General features: G+C 38.4%; 1 protein-coding gene across 2 annotated transcripts in view; it reads right to left on the bottom strand.

Annotated features, from left to right (window-relative positions):
* Positions 1-20,959, bottom strand: part of Wdr7 (WD repeat domain 7) — a 323,602-nt gene that overhangs the window by 83,310 nt on the left and 219,333 nt on the right. For both annotated transcript variants that reach the window (XM_076836770.2, XM_076836771.2), the window contains 2 exons: positions 16,693-16,879; positions 155-272 (listed from right to left, as the gene is read on the bottom strand). In XM_076836770.2, coding sequence (XP_076692885.1) covers positions 155-272; positions 16,693-16,879 — 305 coding nt within the window. The remainder of the gene's footprint in view (positions 1-154; positions 273-16,692; positions 16,880-20,959) is intronic.

Consider the following 20,959-nt stretch of genomic DNA (forward strand, 5'->3'; position numbering starts at 1 on the left):
ACAAACACGCATATATTCATGTCAGTACTAAATCATTAACTTGCTTTGTTTTAGAACAAGTTGGAAGGATCATTTGTGGGTATGAACCCTCAGTTTACAGTGTCAGATAATTCCTTTAAATGGGAAACTGCAGCACACTGTGGAGTCCCCTCACCTCTTTGGCTATAGTGGTGATGAAGGCGGGTGGTCTGGCAGTGGCAATGAGAGAGAGGGCATGCCTTGCGGAGCGGGCGGAGTCAGCTGCAGGGCTCAGAGGCAGCCCCATTGTGATGCTAAACAGGGATCAGAAAAAAGGAAAAAAGAAAAGAAGCATTAGAAATATAGAGTGAAAAGATTAGACACAGCTTATAATGTCAGTTCAAGGTCAATGGGAGCACTCAAACAGTTAGAATATAATGGACTTGCAACAATGAGCAGTGATTAGGAGTCGGGGTGTTCTGGCATCAAATACAAAATCGAATAATTAACCGTGAAGATTGAAAACAGTATGCGCATCTGTCCAAAGTGTTAAAAATGCCTTGTTAACAAATTATCAAGAACTAGTACTGAATACATATCACAAAGCTCAGAAAAAGGCAAGAATGAATATCATGCTGGGTATTTTCAAATTTTGGCCTAAAAAAATTAAAGGTAATAATTTATTTATAAGGTCACCTTAAAAGACTATTTTAGGCTGTGTGTGTGTGTGACAGGAAGCAGAATTCATTCTTATTTATTTATTTAGTTAGTTTTTTTTTTATTAGTTGCTCATGACGATACAATGATCTTGACATATCATACATTTGATTCAAATGGGGTATGAATTCTTAATTTTCCACGTGTACAGGTTGCAGAATCACATTGGTTATACGGCCACATATATACATACAGCAATACTAGAATTCATTCTTAATCTAGAAAATTATCAGAAGAACTGAGAATGACAAAATTACTTTTAGTTTGTATTTTATTCTTAGTTTGAAATAGCCTCAGTCCTACTATTTACCCCACACTTAGTACTTTTAGAACTAGTCTACTAATTGGCATGCTCTACTGACAGTTTATTTAGTATTGATATAAAATTAAATTAACTGATACTGGTTCTCCTTACATAAAGAATAGGTGACAGGACACCGACTAGGCTGTTTATAAAACTATGTACTCAATGAAATAAACCCTTCCAAACTGAGAGTACAAAGGTCCTGGTGGATAGGGTGCTATATTCATTTCCTACCTGACATGTAATAATGATTAGTCTTACTTCCAACTGTACTTTATATTACATATAAACCACTGTGAAAAGTATTAAGACCTTAAATGAAAATGTGGCATGTGATCTGCATATTCACGGGGTACAAATAGTTTTGTTAAAATGGAGCCTGTTATAGTTCTCTAATTAAGTAGTTTTCATATTTAAATATTCATATGAAGATACATTAAGATTTATCCTACTCCAATTATATATGTCTTTGTGGTTCATGTGTAAACTGGATTATGTTTACTAAAAATTCTCAGAAATTTCACAGGTATCCTTGTATTTGAACTTTTAGTTGTAAATAAAGATGACATAGGCATTCTTGTCACCGTTAAAGGAGCTAAATTGATCCTGAAAAATTCTGCTTATAATTTTTTTGTAACTTTTATACAGCTTAAATCTTTGATAATATATAACTGTCTTTCATCTTTTTTCCAAAATGAGGGTAAATGCAAAGCAGGAACTCAGAGGGGAGTATTTCTTTGATGTTTACAAATACATCACATTTACAAATGTGAGTTGAGAACACAGACACACACACACACACACACACACACACACACACTGAATAACAAACAAATGGGATATAGTTTCTCCCTCAAAAGTCTTGTGCCCTTGGGTCCCAGGGGCAGCTGGAAAGAAGTGTTCAGCAGGATGAGCAGTTAGCTAATTCCTTTTTTGGATTAAACTTTACTATTGAAAATTCAGAAAAGGAAATGTGCACTATGTGAGTAGTGCTTGGGCTGAATTGCTTAATAATTATTGTAAAATTTAGATTATATACCATATTTTAGGTTGTTTTTAAAAACAAAATAACTAAACTTTTTAGTTATCCTATGATGTTTCCTTTCTTTTGGGTGAATATGGGTTGATTACATTGAAAGGCTGGGACAAACCAATATTTATTTCAGTTGAATAACTCTGAACAAATCCAAATAAAATTTTTCAAGATTAAGAAAATCACAGAATGTTGGAGTTGGACCCAGGGTCTAGGATTGAAACCAGTCTTCCTTGTGCTATTTCATGTTCTTTTGTAGTTGTCCTACGATATCTCTAGGAGGTAGCTGATAAAGTCATTTCACAAATGAAGAATCAGGTCCATATAAGTTAAATTTGAAACCAAGGCAGTAGTATACTGTGTTCCCCACCTATCTATTATTTTGTATTCCCTTTCCAAAATATAAAATGGAAAATTCCAAAAGTAATTAAAGAGTTTTAAATTGCATGACATTCTGAGTAGCATGATGAAATTTCATACTTTCCTGTTAAATCTTGCCCAGGGTGTGAATTATCCCTCTCTCCAGAGCATCCATGCAATATATGCTACCTACCCACTGGTGGTCATGGTGGTTATCAGAGGGTCATCATATAGCAGTGCTTATGTTCAGATAACCCTTTCATAATAGCTGAATGCTGTGTCACAGTACCTACATCATTCACCTCACTTCATCTTTTCACATAGGCACTGAATTGGCTCACGTTATAAGAAGAGTACAGTTCAATAAGACATTTTGAGAGACCCATTCACATAACTTTTATTTCATATACTATTATAATTCTTCTATTTTATTATCAGTTATTGCTTTTAATCTCACTGTGCCTAATTTATAATTTATCACAGGTATGTATATATAAAAAACAGCATGTACAGGGTTTAGTACCACCCTTTAGGCATTCACTAGGGGACTTGGAACATATCCCTTGCAGATAAGGGGGGATTAATGTAATGTCTTTCAGCATAGCTGACCTTTGGAGGGGCCTGATGATACTATGGCTGATTGGATTGATGAATTGGTAACATGACTGAACTCAGCAGCTTTAGATGAATGGTTAAATTGCATCCCTGAGAGGAGTCTAGTGATATGTTAATACTTGGACGTCAGCTGTTTTGTTCAATATCAACAGTGGTTTGAATGAAGATACAGGATATACTCTTATCAACTGGCATGGACATAAAGTTGTAATGGAGAACAATCATATTAAGTAACCGAACTGGGATACACAAAGTCCTCAAAAAGATCAACTTTAGTTAAATAATAAGTCTTATGTGAGGATAAATACACACTATTCTGAGCTTGTGAACTGCTGAGCATTGTAACTGAACATAAATATGCCTGTTCGTGATATGGCTGCCAACAGGGCTAGTTTATATGGAGGGGTGTAATTCTGGGGAAGGGGTTATTCCTGTTGTATACTTCATAGCCTGTCTATCCTCCTCTAGCTCCCTAGGTGCTAAGAGAAAGGGGTGGCTTCTGAAAGATAAGAGCTACAGAATACCTGTGGAGTCCAGGGAAGTTCCCAAGCTGTATAGCTAGAAACCAGAGTTCTATGCACTTACAAGAGAATCCTAGCACACTTACCACCCATTACTAAGTCCTCACTTCCTCTGCTTCTCTGTTCTCTGCATGGAGGGCAAGTGTTTAGTGGAAAAGGGAGACACAGAGAGAGGGAAGAAGGGGCATATATCACATAAACAACAGATGCTTCTTCTGAGCAAAGAGGTCCCACACACAGAAGGGAAAGAAGAAATGAGTCAACCAACAGTAGGTCATTGGCTTCAATTTAAAGGCCTAGCCACATACTGCCTTCTCCTATCCTCCTGTCTCCTATCCTCCTGAAAAAGACCTTTGAATTGGGGGAATCAGTAAACTCCTTATGTCAAAAAAAAAAGTGGTAAAGTTCACCATGGAGTGGCAAGATCTGGATGATAAGCTCTAGGGCAAGGTGGAAGGAAGGGAACCAAAGTCATGTAGACACTTCCGTGTCAGCACCTGGCCACCTGAGCACAGGATCACAGAATGTGAGAAGATCTACTGCAATGACGTCAGGGTTCTGCAGTGACATTGAGGGCACCCTCAGTGCAAAGTGGGAGGGCTGCCAAGGCCCAGGGGAGGGAGGAAGAGAAAGCTGACTCTCTCCTCTACTCAACAGAGCATCAACTTTATTTAATGGTTACCCTGCTTTAAAAATCTCCAGTTGCTTCCCATCACTCTGAGAAAAATCTTAACTCCTTGGCTTGAATTTTGAAAAACCCTAAACTCCAAGGCCCTTCAAAATCTAGTTTCACTAATTTTCAACTCAGTCTTCTCAACATCAGGCTACTGTATTTCAAAGTTGTTCCTGAAAATTCTGTTCTTTTACTTACTCCAGGATTTTGCTAACACTGCTCCTCTGCCCCCTCCTACCGGCACACTCTTCTCCCTCCCCTTTGATCAATTCCTGTCTTCCCCACATGGTATTCTGCAATTGCTTCAGCATTCTGTGACCTTCTATTGAAACAAACAACAACAAAGCCCATTCATTAGGGGCCCTTAATACACAGAATCCCATTCTGCCAGGCCTTAGAAATTAGTTTTGTTCTATGAACTCTGTGCAGATTGTGAGCATGCCTTCTAATCCTGCGTATCCCCCCAAAGTGCCTAGTACAGCCCTTGGACACAGCGGAAGCTCAATAGTTATGCACTAAATGACGCCAGCTGGCAAATTCAGCAGGAGAAAAGGAAATCGCTTAAGCCAGTTATTGGACTGGATTGACCAGGCAATGAAGTCAAAGTAATTGATCTGGTGGTCCCAACAGACAAAGTCTAATTCTACACGTAGTCATCTTTAAAGTCAAGTCTGCACTGTGTGTGTGCTCTATTTTAATGTGGGATTCTACCTGAGTGAAGAAGGGTCAGAGGATGAGAGGCTGGAAAGGGAAGGGGCTTTCTGTCTGCTTCTGGAATCTATGTGAACAGGGAGCACACGCTTTGTTTCTGATCCTGCTTATGTGGCTGTTACACAGATCATTTGTTTTGTAGGCTTAGGGGATGGGCCTTTAGTTTCAGTCTTTATTCTTAAAAAATTGGATATGACAGACTATATTTTGCTCAGCATTTCAGTGTACACATCCAATATGAAATACCAGAGATGATAGATATTATAAATAAAAAACATGAATAGAAAAGGAGTCCACTCAAGCTGTGCTCACTCTTTCACCTGACTGCTCATTAATCCTGTTCTGGGGCTCATTCCATCATGGTAAAAGTATTTTGAAAGTCACACGTAAGAATACTTCAGTCAAATGTCACCATATAAAATTGTAAGACTTCACCGTTTGTCAAATAAAGGAATAATATAAGGGAATATTCAGAGGGAAGAACACTTATACATTCATCAAACAGCCTGCAAATCTTGGTCAGTCACAAAAGGGCACTGAAAACACTCCCCACCAAAAACAAAGAAGATCAAAATGCATACTTAATATTATAGCAGTTCAGATTTTCATCCTTCCTGATAAAATAAGTGTTAGTATTTGTTCTCAATTTAATATGGAATCTTCAATTCTTCATTCAACAGGGATCTTAATTTCATAACTCATAGGTAGCATTCATTTCTTAAACCCAAAGATAGAAATTCTTTCTCTTCCAAACGCCCATCTTTTAGAACTAAAATAAAATATTAAAAAAGAACTATATTCTAAATTCTGTATTTATTCACAGTGCATGAAAGCTATACTAACATGATTAACTTAAATGGCTTCCTCAGATTATAAGTAAATCTCATCACAACAAAAATAGTCTATATGTCAAATCCAAAGCATGCTAGCACTTGTAAGATGTGTTGCTTTTCCCACTCCCCACCCTTCCAATTTAAAAAAATATGGCTATACTCCTGTTAAATAGAGAATTCTTTCCTCCAACTCTATATTGTTCAAAAGGAATCTTTCCTTTTTTTTTTTAATTTTATTTTTTTTATTGGTTATTCAAAACATTACAAAGATTGCAGAATCACATCGGTTACACATCCACATTTTTACATAATACCATAATAGTAACTGTTGTATTCTGCTACCTTTCCTATCCTCTACTATCCCCCCTCCCCTCCCCTCCCATCTTCTCTCTCTACCCCATCTACTGTAATTCATTTCTCTCCTTATTTTTTTCCCATTCCCCTCACAAACTCTTATATGTAATTTTGTATAACAATGAGGGTCTCCTTCCATTTCCAAGCAATTTCCCTTTTCTCTCTCTTTCCCTCCCACTTCATGACTCTGCTTAATGTTAATCTTTTCCTCCTGCTCTTCCTCCCTGCTCTGTTCTTGGTTGCTCTCATTATATCAAAGAAGACATTTGGCATTTGTTTTTTAGGGATTGGCTAGCTTCACTTAGCATAATCTGCTCTAGTGCCATCCATTTCCCTGCAAATTCCATGATTTTGTCATTTCTTAGTGCTGCGTAGTACTCCATTGTGTATAAATGCCACATTTTTTTTATCCATTCATCTATTGAGGGGCATCGGGGTTGGTTCCACAGTCTAGCTATTGTGAATTGTGCTGCTATGAACATCGATGTGGCAGTATCCCTGTAGTACGCTCTTTTGAGGTCTTCAGGGAATAGTCCGAGAAGGGCAATAGCTGGGTCAAATGGTGGTTCCATTCCCAGCTTTCCCAGGAATCTCCATACTGCTTTCCATATTGGCCTCACCATTTTGCAGTCCCACCAGCAATGTATAAGAGTACCCTTTTCCTCACATCCTCGCCAGCACTTGTTATTGTTCGACTTCATAATGGCTGCCAATCTTACTGGAGTGAGATGATATCTTAGGGTGGTTTTGATTTGCATTTCTCTGACTGCTAGAGATGGTGAGCATTTTTTCATGTACTTGTTGATTGATTGTATGTCCTCCTCTGAGAAGTGTCTGTTCAGGTCTTTGGCCCATTTGTTGATTGGGTTATTTGTTTTCTTATTGTTTAATTTTTTGAGTTCTTTGTATACTCTGGATATTAGGGCTCTATCTGAAGTGTGAGGAGTAAAAATTTGTTCCCATGATGTAGGCTCCCTATTTACCTCTCTTATTGTTTCTCTTGCTGAGAAAAAACTTTTTAGTTTAAGTAAGTCCCATTTGTTGATTCTTGTTTTTAACTCTTGTGCTATGGGTGTCCTATTAAGGAATTTGGAGCCCGACCCCACAATATGTAGATCGGAGCCAACCTTTTCATCTATCAGACGCATAGTCTCTGATTTGATATCAAGGTCCTTGATCCATTTTGAGTTAACTTTTGTGTATGGCGAGAGGAGGGGATTCAGTTTCATTTTATTGCATATGGATTTCCAGTTTTCCCAGCACCATTTGTTGAAGATGCTATCCTTCCTCCATTGCATGCTTTTAGCCCCTTTATCGAATATAAGATAGTTGTAATTTTGTGGATTGGTTTCTGTGTCCTCTATTCTATACCATTGGTCCACCCGCCTGTTTTGGTACCAGTATCATGCTGTTTTTGTTACTATTGCTTTGTAGTACAGTTTGAAATCTGGTATTGCTACACCTCCTGATTCACACTTCCTGCTTAGAATTGCTTTTGCTATTCTGGGTCTTTTATTTTTCCATATGAATTTCATGATTGCTTTATCTATTTCTACAAGAAATGCCGTTGGGATTTTGATTGGCATTGCATTGAACCTATAGAGAACTTTTGGTAATATTGCCATTTTGATGATGTTAGTTCTGCCTATCCATGAACAGGGTATATTTTTCCATCTTCTGAGATCTTCTTCTATTTCTCTCTTTAGGGTTCTGTAGTTTTCATTGTATAAATCTTTCACCTCTTTTGTTAGGTTGATTCCCAAGTATTTTATTTTTTTTGAGGATATTGTGAATGGGGTAGATGTCCTCATTTCCAGTTCAGAAGATTTGTCGCTGATATACAGGAATGCCTTTGATTTATGCGTGTTGATTTTATATCCAGCCACTTTGCTGAATTCATTTATTAGCTCTAGTAGTTTCTTTGTAGACCCTTTTGTGTCTTCTAGGTATAGGATCATATCATCCGCAAATAGTGATAATTTAATTTCTTCTTTTCCTATTTTTATGCCTTTAATTTCTTTCGTCTGTCTAATTGCTCTGGCCCAAAAGGAATCTTTCTAGTTTATGGCACTTATCTGTATACTAAAGCATGTGTGATTTCCAGCAACAATGTCTCTCCCTTAACATCTCATAAGCCACGATGATCCCCTAAAAGCAATAGGCTGTCATTCACCAATGTCCTTCAGTTGTATACAATAAGAAACCAGCCCCTTAAGCAACTGGACCAGCACTGTTCCACTTTCCTCACACACAATAAAGCCCTGCATCGTGAACTAGGCAATTGGAGTCAAAATTGCAGACCACAAAAACAGACATAGCTCTAGTCTTCCAAGGACACAAGGATATTCTACTCATTTGTAAGGTAGAATTTTCTACTATTCCTAATATTTTATAAATATATACACAACTGCTCAGATCTAACAAATTTTGGATTTGTTAAAAAAAATACTTCTGTATATTTCTATTTTTCTCAAAATTGAGATTTCAATGAAGTGTAGCCTCAATTTTCTACTAACCCATTCAACATAAATGAGTAGTCCGTCCTCACTCAATAAAAGAAATCCCTTGGGATCCAAGATGGCTGTCCAGAGGGAGGCAGCATTCCGTGCTGCTCCATGAGCTGGGATGAAAGCAGTGAGCATACTGCTTTTCTGCAAGCCACACTCCTGCTCCCACACAGGAATCACAGCCACCCTGCCCATTGAGGGCTCCAGGCCTCAGCTTCAGAGTAGGTCTCCCAACTACTCACCCAGGCAGGACTACCGGTACTGGAGTGGGACCATCAGCACCCACACAGAGCTCTCGGCCATCCACCCAAGCAGAAATCACTGATGCTGCTCCCACTCAGGACACCCGGCAGTTTCCCACACGCAGGAACTCCAGCCGCCACTCCCCTGTGGACCCCCATCTACCAACGTGGGGTTCCCCAGTCATCACCATCTTGGGACTCTGCAGCAACAAGGATATTCCCCTATGTGCTATAACCTGCCTGAAAACTTCACACAGGCTCTGAAGTCAGTAACAGCCACACACTGCACACCACAGAGCTCCTCTCTGAATTCACTGTCCAACACCATCGCCTAGCTCCCCCACCTAACCCAACACTGCAATGCTGAAAGCAGAAATCTTTATCACCATCTTCAATAGGGGTCAAATTCCAGTTGGCCAGGTACCCAGTTTCTAACTCCCCCCTCTCCCCAGCAGCCACTAACCAGGCACAGTGACAACCTGGTTACCTTCACCATCCTAAGGGCAGAGATACCAGCTAACAATAGATAACCCTACCTAATGGATAAAAAGGAAAGATACTGATCTTCAACCAAAACAATCCTGTTTCTTCCTTCAAGATTTTTTTTCATCTCCCTCTCTATTCTCCCGCCCTCACATCCTCAACATATGTGAAACCAAGTACTTTGCATAAATTAGGATTTTAAGGACTGGTACATCTGAAGTTATGTTGTACATTCTTTTTTCTTTTATTTTTTCCCACCAATTTCTACTATTTTAACATTGTTTATTTTTCTCAATATATATGTGTGTTTGTTTATGTTCTCTACTGTCTTCCCACTTACTGGTCTATCCAAAATTACTTCCTCTCCATTTGCCTGCTACTAATCTTCCTCTTTAGATTTGTCTTTCACACTTCTTATGATATAACAACTCTATATCCTCACCTCCTACCTCCTTAGCATATCATGCTACTCCTGAGCCCTGGTTCTTTGTCCACCATCAGAAACTGTAAACTCTTTTACAAACCTACTGAGTATATTGTAGATAATAATTGAATTCACCATTTCTGTACATTGTAACCAAACTGTAAACCAAATTCAGGAAGCTTACAGGATGCTGAAGTTACAAAATCACAACAGATCCACTAAGGCACATTATAATGAAAATGCCTAACTTACCGAATAAGGAAAGAATATTAAAAGCCATAAGAGAAAGGAATCAGATTACATATAGGAGGAAACCAATTAGATTATTTGCAGAGTTTTCAACCCAGACCCTGAAAGCTAGAAGATCCTGGAATAACATATATCAAACTCTGAAAGAAGATGGATGCTGGGTTAGGGCTATATCTCAGTGGCAAAGAGCTTGCCTAGCATGTGTGAGGCACTGGGTTTGATCCTTAGCACTACATAAAAATAAATAAAATAAAGGCAATTCTGTTCAACTACAACTACAAAAAAAAAAAAAAAAAAAAGAAAAAAGAAAATAAATGCCAACCAAGAATCTTATATCCAGCAAAATTAAGCTTTAGATTTGATGATGAAATAAAAACCTTTCAGGATAAAAAATAGTTAAAAGAATTTACAATTCGGAAACCTGTACTATAGAACATCCTCTGCAAAATATTCCATGAAGAGGAACTGAAAGACAACAATGAAAAACAGCAAAGGGAAAACTAATCAAAGGAGAAACCAAGTCAAGTTAAATACCAAAAATAAACAAAAATGGCTGGGAATACAAATCATGTCTCAATAATAACCCTGAATGTTAATGGCCTAAACTCACCAATCAAAAGACATAGACTGCAAGATTAAATTAAAGAAAAAAAGACCCAACAATATGCTGCCTCCAAGAGACTCATCTCATAAGAAAACATCCACATGTCATACTGCTTAAGGGAACCATTCATCAACAAGACATAACAATAAGTTTTTATGCCCCAAACAATGGAGTGTATACGTTCATCAAACAAACTCTTCTCAAGTTCAAGAGTCAAATAGACCACAACACAATAATTCTGGGTAATTTTAACATACCTCTTTCACCACTGGATAGATTGTCCAAACAAAAGCTGAACAAAGAAACTACAGAACTCAATGATATAATCAATAACTTAGACTTAACTGACATATATAGAATATTTAATCCTTCAAGAACCAATACACTTTCTTCTCAGCAGCACATGGATCCTTCTCTAAAACAGACCACACTTAGACATTGCTGGTGGGACTGCAAAATGGTGCTAACAATATGGAAGGCAGCATGGAGATTCCTTGGAAAACTGGGAATGGAACCACCTTTTGACTCAGCTATCCCATTCCTTGGTCTATACCCAAAGGACTTAAAAAACAGCATACTCAGGGACACATCCATATCAATGTTTATTGTAGCACAATTCATAATAGCTAAACTGTGGAACCAACCTAGATGCCCTTTAGTAGATGAGTGGATAAAGAAACTGTGGTATATATATACAGTGGAATATTACTCAGCAATAAAAGAAAATAAAATCATGGCATTTGCAGGTTAATGGATAGAGTTGGAGGATATAATGCTAAGTGAAATTAGGCAATCCCCCCAAAAACAAATGCCAAATGTTTTCTCTGATATAAGGAGGCTGATTCATAGCCGGGTTTGGAGGGGGAGCATGAGACGATGAGACAAACTCTAGATAGGGCAAAGGAGAAGGAGGGGAAGGGAGGGGGTAAGGGGGTAAAAAAGATGGTGGAATGAAATGGTCATCATTACCCTAAGTACATGTATGAAGACACAAATGGTGTGAATATAGTTTGTATACAACCAGAAATATGAAAAATTGTGCTCTATATGTATAATACAAATTGTAATATATTTTTTCTGTCTATATAATAAATTACAATAAAAATTTTTTTAAATCCCTTATATGAGATTTTACCTGTGATCACTTACATGCAAAGGGTGGCATAGGCACATGGGACAAGGTCAAAAAAAATGGCAGGTGGGAGACCTAAGTGACAGTCTTAGCTCTTAGGGTACAAGTCACAAAATCTTGCTGTACTTTCTTTTTACCTCATAGCATATTGAGGGTGTGGATCACATGTGGTGAAAGGAGATTTGCATCTCTAAAATTCTACGGCTTTACTAAAATTTTAATGCATGCAAATCACTTGCCAGATGTTCTGAATAAATAAGAATGAACATCTACTACAGGGCCCAAGCACTCAAGGAGTTTATTGGTATTCAAATAAGGTTCCTATTTTTATTTTTGAGAGAGAGAGAGAGAGAGAGAGAGAGAGAGAGAGAGAGAGAATTTTTTTAATATTTATTTTTTAGTTTTTGGTCAACACAACATCTTTATTTTATTTTTATGTGGTGCTGAGGATCGAACCCAGCGCCCCTCGCATGCCAGGCGAGCGCGCTACCACTTGAGCCACATCCCCAGCCCCAAGTTTCCTAATTTTTAGAAGACACAAAATCCTTGATGAAGACAATTTCATTAAATATGTTCAATTCTAAAAGTACACCGAAATTCTGACTTGACCAATTTTATAGCCTTTTAAAAAGCTGTTTTAATTCTGGGGGAGGTGTTAAGACTTTTGAATGCAGGACAGTTTAGGGCTAGCAGCATTGGTATTTGGAGTCCACTGGACCTGGATTTGGACCCTGCAGTTTTCAGTGACTACAGTGTTACTGTGGACAAGAGATGGCTTCTCTCTGAGCCATCTTCATTATTTTTCTCATGTGCAAAATTGGGGTAACAACGCCTATTTTCTTGAGCTTCTGTGTAACTAGATGAGCATGTTTGCGACTTGTACAACACACAAAGACATGGGTAGCAAGGGTTCAGTACAAGGACTGCCCAATCCCTTGAATGACTAGGTACTGTCATAAGTGCTAAAAGCAAAGAAAAACTCCCCGTGAGAATCTGCTTCTAAAACAAGGGCTCACACCAATCCTTCCTCTGACCCTAATTCTATCAAAGATAACTGGGAAGGAGATTGTTAGTTTTAGATGGAAGCATCCTAGTTAAAGTTTGGCAAGGAATTAATGAATCAAATTAGTAGAAAACAATACTCTTCCCTTGTCATCTGTTTAAGGAGCCACTCATCAGCTTTGGGCATGCCTGTGCTTTCCTACCTCGGTATTCTTTTTCATCCTTCTTCTTCTCCCTCAGTCATAATCATTCAAATGAAAATTCAAATGGAACTCCTCATTGCATACCTTCTGGAACCCAGATAAGATTCTTCCCACCAGGCCCTGGATGTCCATCCTTCACTCACCTCTCATTGTGTCATGGTTATCTCTGGAAAGATCTTATCTTTCCTGCATCTTAGAGACAGGTTCTTTGATTCTACTTTATAACTACAAATACCTAACATTGTCCCTTTCACATATTAGTTATGCAAAAAGTTATTAGTTATGCTTGCTTAATTAATAATCAGTCTATATTCTGGTAAAATAGCTAAAAACATTAGAAAACAATGGTTGATGTTGTGATTTTAGGTGTAAAAATTTAAGTTGGGATGTTTTTACAAGGCAGAGGCAGAAAGGAACCCTGCTGTGTTACATGTTCTCCAGAATGGGGGCTGGGTTACAGTCCCTCTGCCAAACCCATCCTCATAAACTCACAAGAACAGGAATGAGGAAGGAAACAGTTCCTATTTTATTCTCTTTCCATAAACATGAACTGAAATTTAAAAGCAGCAGCCTACCACAGAAGCTTTTTTATACAGCAAGCTTAACATCACAGACAGAAGCAAGGCAGCTGAGTGTGGGTATTGTGTACACAGTAAATCAGGCACAAAAAGGGGCAACGCAGCAGGCCACCACGAGGGCAAGATGCACACTTAGCCCCCGTGTATATGCTCCTCCATTTCTCCCCATCTCAGTCCTCCGCAGCTGGTACCAAGTGTGTCATGGAAGTAACAGGCCATTTTCAATCTAAATCTTGTTATAGATTAATAAGCAAACATTTTCTTGCTTATTATGCAATTTATCATGATGAAAATTACATTGGACTCCTCAAGGCTACATGCTGATACATTCATTTATTCAGAGCTGCGTATAGAAAGTCATACTAATCTTCATGACAGGAAGGATGTAATAGCAAGATTTAAATTACCACTGAAAGCTACAGCATTTGTGTCTGTAGGCACATACATGCAGATGGAATGTAAGTGTATCTTTATTTTAATGGTATAGCTTAATTTAAAATTATTTGAAAATGAAATAAAATTGTAAATACTAAAATTAAGAGAAAAACCTCTCACTGCTCCTCTTCCAGGTAACAAAATAATAAACATACTGTTGAAACTGTGTTTAGCTCAGATTTGAAAATAAGCTATGCAAGGGCCAAGGGAAATTCTAGACAATCAGAACATGCCAAAGGCTTCTCAGGATAAACTGGGAGAGTGGTGGTAGCTGGGGCCCGTACTGTGGTCTCCCTAGAGGGTATGTGTAGCAATGATGCCAGACAGAGACCAAAGGTTGTAGATGTGTTCCAGAGCTTTGCACAAAGGTCAGATACCTTGTGCTATTAGCATAAACTTATGGGTTCACATTCCCTTCCATTCTCTAAAGTCTACTGCATCATCTAGACTCCTATATCCAGAAACTACATTGTCAACCATGCTTCCAAATTGCTCATTCCAGAAATGGGTTCAACAGCTACTGAGCTATTGAACACTGGGTTCATATCACAACCTCACTACTTATACTATCACCATACCATAGCAACCATTTAATTTCTCAAGATGTGCTAACTACTCTCTTATGCATTTGTAAATATAAACTCATCTAGAATCAACGTTACAAAACAGGTACTTTAACTAGCTCTATCTAAAGTGAAAATTAAGAAGCAAGGCAGTATGATAGAAGGTAAAGAGGGAAGGCAGCTGCTTAGGTTTGAAATGAATATTTTCCTCCTACCACTCAATCTTGGAACACTGGGCAGGGAATGCCCCCTCTCAGAGTGGCTAGCCTTCAGTTGCTTATCTGGTCTCCACTCTCTGAGCTTAAAGCAGTCAGCAGAAAAACTATAGGTCCAAAGCATGCTGGAACCTAAGAGAACTGTGGGGCAGGGAATGGTAACCATGAAGAAAAGAGCAGATTACTCTAATTTTTTAAAAAGATTAATGATGACAATAATAAAATGTCATTCACTGAGAAAATCAAAGAGGTAGTAACATTTTCATGAAGGAAGGCACCATGGGGCAGTTCAAGAATTCCTACACTTTATACCCACTAGGTAACTAACTACACTTTAAAGAAAAATATGTGTTGGTGAGGATGAGGAGAAAATGGAACTCTTGTACAATGCTGGTGGGAATGGCAATGTTGTAACTACTGTGAAAAATGGGTTGTTGGCTGCTCAAACAGTTAAACATGGAATTACCATATAGCCCAGTATTATGGTTCGGATCTGGAACGTCCCAAAAAGCTCACATGTTGAAAACATGATCCCCATCGCAGCAAGGTTCGGAAGCAGGACTTTTAGGAAACATTTAGATCATGAGGACAGTAACCTCATCAGTGGATTAGTCCACTGATGGCTGAATGGATTACTGGATTACTAGTTGGAGGAACTAGATCACTGGGGGCACGCCCTAGAAAGGTTTATCTCCCTGCATCTTCTGCTTCCTGGCTGCCACCAGCAGAGCAACTTTCCTCTGTTTCTCCTGTATGCCATAATGTTTCTGCCTTGGAACTGGCTGCGATGGACTGACACCTCTGAAAACACAAGCCAAAATAAAACATTTCCTCCTCTAAGTTGTTTTTACCAGGCGTTTCAGTCACAGCAACGAGAAGCTGACTAACACACACAGTAATTCCACTCTGACAAATGAAAACAGGTGTTCAGAGGAATTCTTGGATGTAAATGTTCACAAAAACTCTATTCACAGTAGCCAAAAGGTAAAAATAAGCCACATGTCCATGAACAGACAAACATTAGGTGGTATACCCACAGATGGAATGTTGTTCACGTATGAAAAGAAATGAGGTAGTGATACTAGCTACAACATGGATGGACTCTGTAAACACTATGCTAGTGAAAGAAGTCAGTCACAAAAGACCATAGGTTGCATTTATGTGAAATAACTAGAATAGACTAATTTATAGAAAGCAGGTTAGTGATTACCAGGGCCTGGTAGGAGGCGGAATGGGAAAAGATTGCTTAATGAGCATGGGTGTCTATTTGGGGTGACAACTAATGGGGAACAGTCTAGACCATGGTTATGTAATTGATGGTAAATTTCAAGTTGTGTATAATACACATACACACACAACCAAAACCCAACAAAAACAAAAGAAAGAGGGAGGGGGAAAAAAAAAACAACTCTCCCAGGCATCAGGAGGCTGAGTTCTCCAGTCCACACTAATCTCCCTCTATCTTTACCAGCACCTGCACCTTCACCCCATCGCTCCTAGAACACCAGCTGCGTTCCCACTCATGTTGGCAACTTGCTGCACTCATTTCTCCCTTTCACTATGTGATCATTGTTTCCCTGGATCACTGCAACCTCTTTATGACTAATCTTTTACTGTGTGCAAACGATAAAGCTGATTTTAAAGTTAACACAAGTGTGGAGGACTAATTCTTCAAACTGTTTGGCTATATCTGAGTAATGCATTTCAGATCTTATAAACAATGTGTTTATGCTGTTGTTAGCTCGGAATGTCTCTAGGTAAAATAAACAAAGTTTAATCAGTCACTGACTCAGGGCTGAATCTCAGTTGTATTAAAATTACAGAAACGTGCTTCTTTTTCTTTACCAATACCCAAAATTGCTTATATTCAGATAATGTCTATGAAACACATATAATTTATGAAGGATAATTAATGACCTCCACAAAAAATCCCCCCAAATAACAACAAATTAAATTCACTGGAATTCAGCACATACTTGGCAAGTTGTTTCTCTGCATCAGCACAGAGTTCCAGAAGCCCCATCAGAACAGCAGATACATCCATGTAAGGCTCCCACACTGTGAATCCTCGCCCAATCAGGTCAATGGCTGTTCGACGGATAGTGCTGTGTGGAGGAAGTTTGGGGCTCGGTGGCTGAAGCAGAAGAAATGTCAGAGCCTTACCTAAAATCACAAAATAAAATGCAGTGCTGTAAAGTAATTACACTTTTGGGATGTTTTCTTTGAAGCATACTTTCAAAATATAAACCATTTTTTTTTTTACCAAAACAGTTGTAAACAATAAAATTATAAAAGATTTTGAGCTTAGAGCTTGTTCATTCATATACTATCAAGAGAAAAATTAAGACTACAATATTTTATACAAAATATTAAAGTATTTAATGACATAATAATTATATGTAAATATGCACATATAACTTCTAAATATTGTGAGTGATCTTAAATTCCAAACAGTGTTTCTTCCTACTCAGCATTCTACAAAATGGAGATGGTTTCAAATAAGATAATATGATGTTTCTTAACTTCCTGTTGTATCTACTGCAGTTCATTTGTAAACTGCTTCCCATGGATAACACCTCTCCTCTCATTATAGGCAATGAGGGGACAGGGACGGAGAAGGTAGGGCATGAAGCTCAAAATGCTTCCCTCCCCGGAAAGTGTTCCTCCACTTTCTCTTGCTGAGTACCAATACATGACGATGATATTAGCAAAGGGTAAGTTCTTCATATAAGTTTACTAGATAAATTTTAAAACAGCACAATCGCAAAACTGTTCTAAATCTGATGAAATGACCTACATTTGGGGGAGAGGTACCAGGGATTAAACCCAGGGGTGCTTAACCACTGAGCCACATCCTTAGCCCCCCTTCTTTTTTTCATTTTATTTAGAGACAGGGTCTCACTGAGTTGCTTAGGGCATCTCTGAATTGCTGAAGCTAACTTTGAACTCATGATTCTCCTGCCTCAGCCTCCCAGGCCACTGGGATACAGGCATGCGTCACTGCACCCAGTCCTAGATTTTAATTGTATATTTTATGTTGAAGATTAGGCTGACAGTTGATATTCAAAAAAGAAAAAAAAAACACTAGGAATTATGAAAAACAAACTGTAATTTAGAAGCGCTCTTTTTGTTTGTATTTTGAGGGAAAGAGAGAAAACTTCATAAATCAGGGAACAATATAGCATAGTGAAGAAGGGGAGCAGGGGCTTCCAACTGAAGATGGAGATAGCCAGGTACATGAATGGAGGATCCCTGTAGGGCCTGGCTTAGGAGGCTACTCACAGAGCCACAGTTTCCTTTTCTACAAAATGCTGATAACACAGGGGAGCTGTCATGAAGATTCTGAGTATGAAGTGAACTGATGGCCATGGAGTGCCCCGCACCTGGTGAGTGCTCAAAATACGGCAGGCAGCACTCATTATCAATAACACCTTGAACTTGTATGTCTTCCAAAATAAGAACATGGCATATAAACTTTAATTTGCCAAACAAATAATAGCATTTAATAACATTTACCTTAGAGTCAACAGGTAAGTGAGAAGGGTGAAGTAGAGATGAAGGGAAGGGAAGGGTACTGTAAGGCCAAGAATCTACAGAGACATTGTGTCAATTGGAGGTTTTGAATTTCTTCTCATAGAACCCTTGAAGAATATACTGAAGCCATCAGCCATTTTCCCAGGAAACTACATACATAAATACACATCCACCAAATTCTGCAAAAAATTTCAAGGAGGCCACGACCTTGGGTTAAAAACTCGGGTACATATAAAATGTCTCTTTAGGAAATATCCCCAAATTCATACTTCATATGTGTCTCTATAAATTCTATGCTCATTTTTAACCACGTTAATGTCATATGAAAGTCTCCTGTTTTGCTTTTGGATAAAAAGAATTAATGAACACCTTTTTAAAAAAATGACCACTGTTCTCACTTTTCTGCCTGCTCTTGTATGCGCCTCACCTTTTGATATTTTAAAACATGAGCATTTCTGTGCATTTCCCTTTTCCTCAGTAAGCCTGTCACCTCCATAAGACTAGGACCTGTATTTCACGTAACTCGGTATCTCTAAACCCCAAAACGCTGTGTTTTGCATTCACTGTGGGCCTAAAACAGAAAACAGATCTGCCTGTCCTACAATGTACATTCCTAATGTGGCTCCCAGCTCCAGTGCCAGAATATTACAAAATGTCAAGAAATGTACCACTTTCCTGTTTATTTCTAGGAAGTTGTAAGAGCTACAGAGAAACCCCGAGTGCTGTTCTCTGCAGACATCCTGAAGCACCAGCAGCAATGGCTTCCAATCTAAGCACTAGGGCTCCCTGGAGGAGTATTCTTAGTAAGTAATATGGCAAAGGGGAAGGAAGGTTTCCTGAGTACAATGTTTTATAGCCTTTCAATCATCATTTTCCTTCACTGCACTCTACCATCTCAGTATTCATTACAGGTAGGAACATTCTGGCAATGCTAGGGACCTTGCTGGCTTCTAAGGGCCTCTGTGATAGGAACTCTGGAGGCAGCTTCCTCACCACTCTGACATTTTTTTCCCTGAGAGCCAAAATAAACAGTAAGTGGCTGAATTCTTGGTATTTTTCATCACTGTTCTAAGGAATAGGAAGGACGGCCTAGGAGATGTGATCACTGGCCCTCCAATGAAATGACAGAAAACAGGAATTCAGCAAGTGTCCTCCAGAAGACCCCTGGCCCTGCAGTGGCCCACCAGGTTGCCTTGCTGCTCCCCTATACAGTCTGACCCACGACGGGTGGTGAGGATCCCAGCACAGCAGGAAATACAGGGTCTCTGGAGCGCTGCTGCCCTTCCTTAAATCATTTTCTATTCCTCTCAATGATCTCATAAGCAAAATTCTCCTACAGCATCTCTCCTTCCAAAGTTCAAATTATAGTCTCCAGATAACATAAAGCAAAGATCCCGACCACTTTGGCAGGGCAGTTTTTACAGCTCTTATAGAACATGTGGAGGGCATTAAAGGAGAAGAGAGAAAAATGGTCAACTTCATACACATTTTGCATCTAAAAAAGTATGCCTTTTTCTAACAAGCTCTTTTAGAATTATGAAAACATACAAGTGATAAAATCCCACATTTGTCTCTGATATCTTACTGTTATATAAATTAAGAAGTTACAAAGGATTTTTGAGTTAGACCCTTTGCTTTGTTAGCCATATTAATTCGCAGCATGCTTATGACTATGGCTGCAGCAATAACAACGATATTCTGAAGAAACAACTGAGAATGCCTGATTTCACACTTCATCAGATATTCTTTCTGCTGATGCTATGGAACTACTCCTTAAAATATTGTTGTATGAAAACAAGAAGGGATAGATATTCTTTTCTCACCTTACTTTGTACTCTCTCATTTAGGGTTTTCTAGCTTATAATTGCATCTCTGCAAATACAGATCAAGATCAAAGTGATGTAAAATAAAGATAATGATAGTACCCTATCCTAATACATAGTATCCTATCTCTTGATAGAAAAAGTCTCATGACAGAATCTTATGATTTAAAAAATTTAAATTTTTTTAAACCTTTGCCACCCAGTAAAGGTTTTTTTTTTTTTTTTTTTTTTTGTGTGTGTGTGTGTGTGTGTGCACACGCATGTGTGATTTGTATTGGGGATTAAACTCATGTCTTCACTCTTGCTAAGCACATGCTCTATCACTGAGAATCACCTGATTCCCAGAAGTTGTCTATGTTAAATTGTATAAGATGGATTCTAATTTTGTGCAAAAGTACATATTTACTTATTTTATGTAAATTCTCCACTGTTCCATAGCATCTCCTTGAATAATAAGCAAGGTAGAGAATGATGTTACCATCTACCATCATGATTAAGCTCTTCCTAAAAGGATCTCCAATGACAGCATCAAAACATTCAAGTGACTGGCCTGACATTCATTCAAGACTTTCCACAATTTAGTCCCAACCCATCCATCTATCACCTAATAGTTATTTATTGGATATTATCATACTATACTAAGTGCTTGAGAAACTTAAAGGAATAAGACTAAGTTTCTTTCCTTAAAGAAATTAATTCTCATTCAAGAGATAGGTGAGTTAACAGTTTGAATATATTATGAACAATCTTATAATGTTTATAAGCATAAATTATTAACACAGACCTGAACAGAAGCATTTAACTCCATCTTTAGGGGTACAAAAAAGGCTTCTAGGAGAGGTGACCTCCATGCCCAAACTTGAAGAACTATCAGGAATTAGCCAAA

Source organism: Callospermophilus lateralis, chromosome 17, assembly GCF_048772815.1.
Source record: "Callospermophilus lateralis isolate mCalLat2 chromosome 17, mCalLat2.hap1, whole genome shotgun sequence".
Taxonomy (NCBI): Eukaryota; Metazoa; Chordata; class Mammalia; order Rodentia; family Sciuridae; genus Callospermophilus; species Callospermophilus lateralis.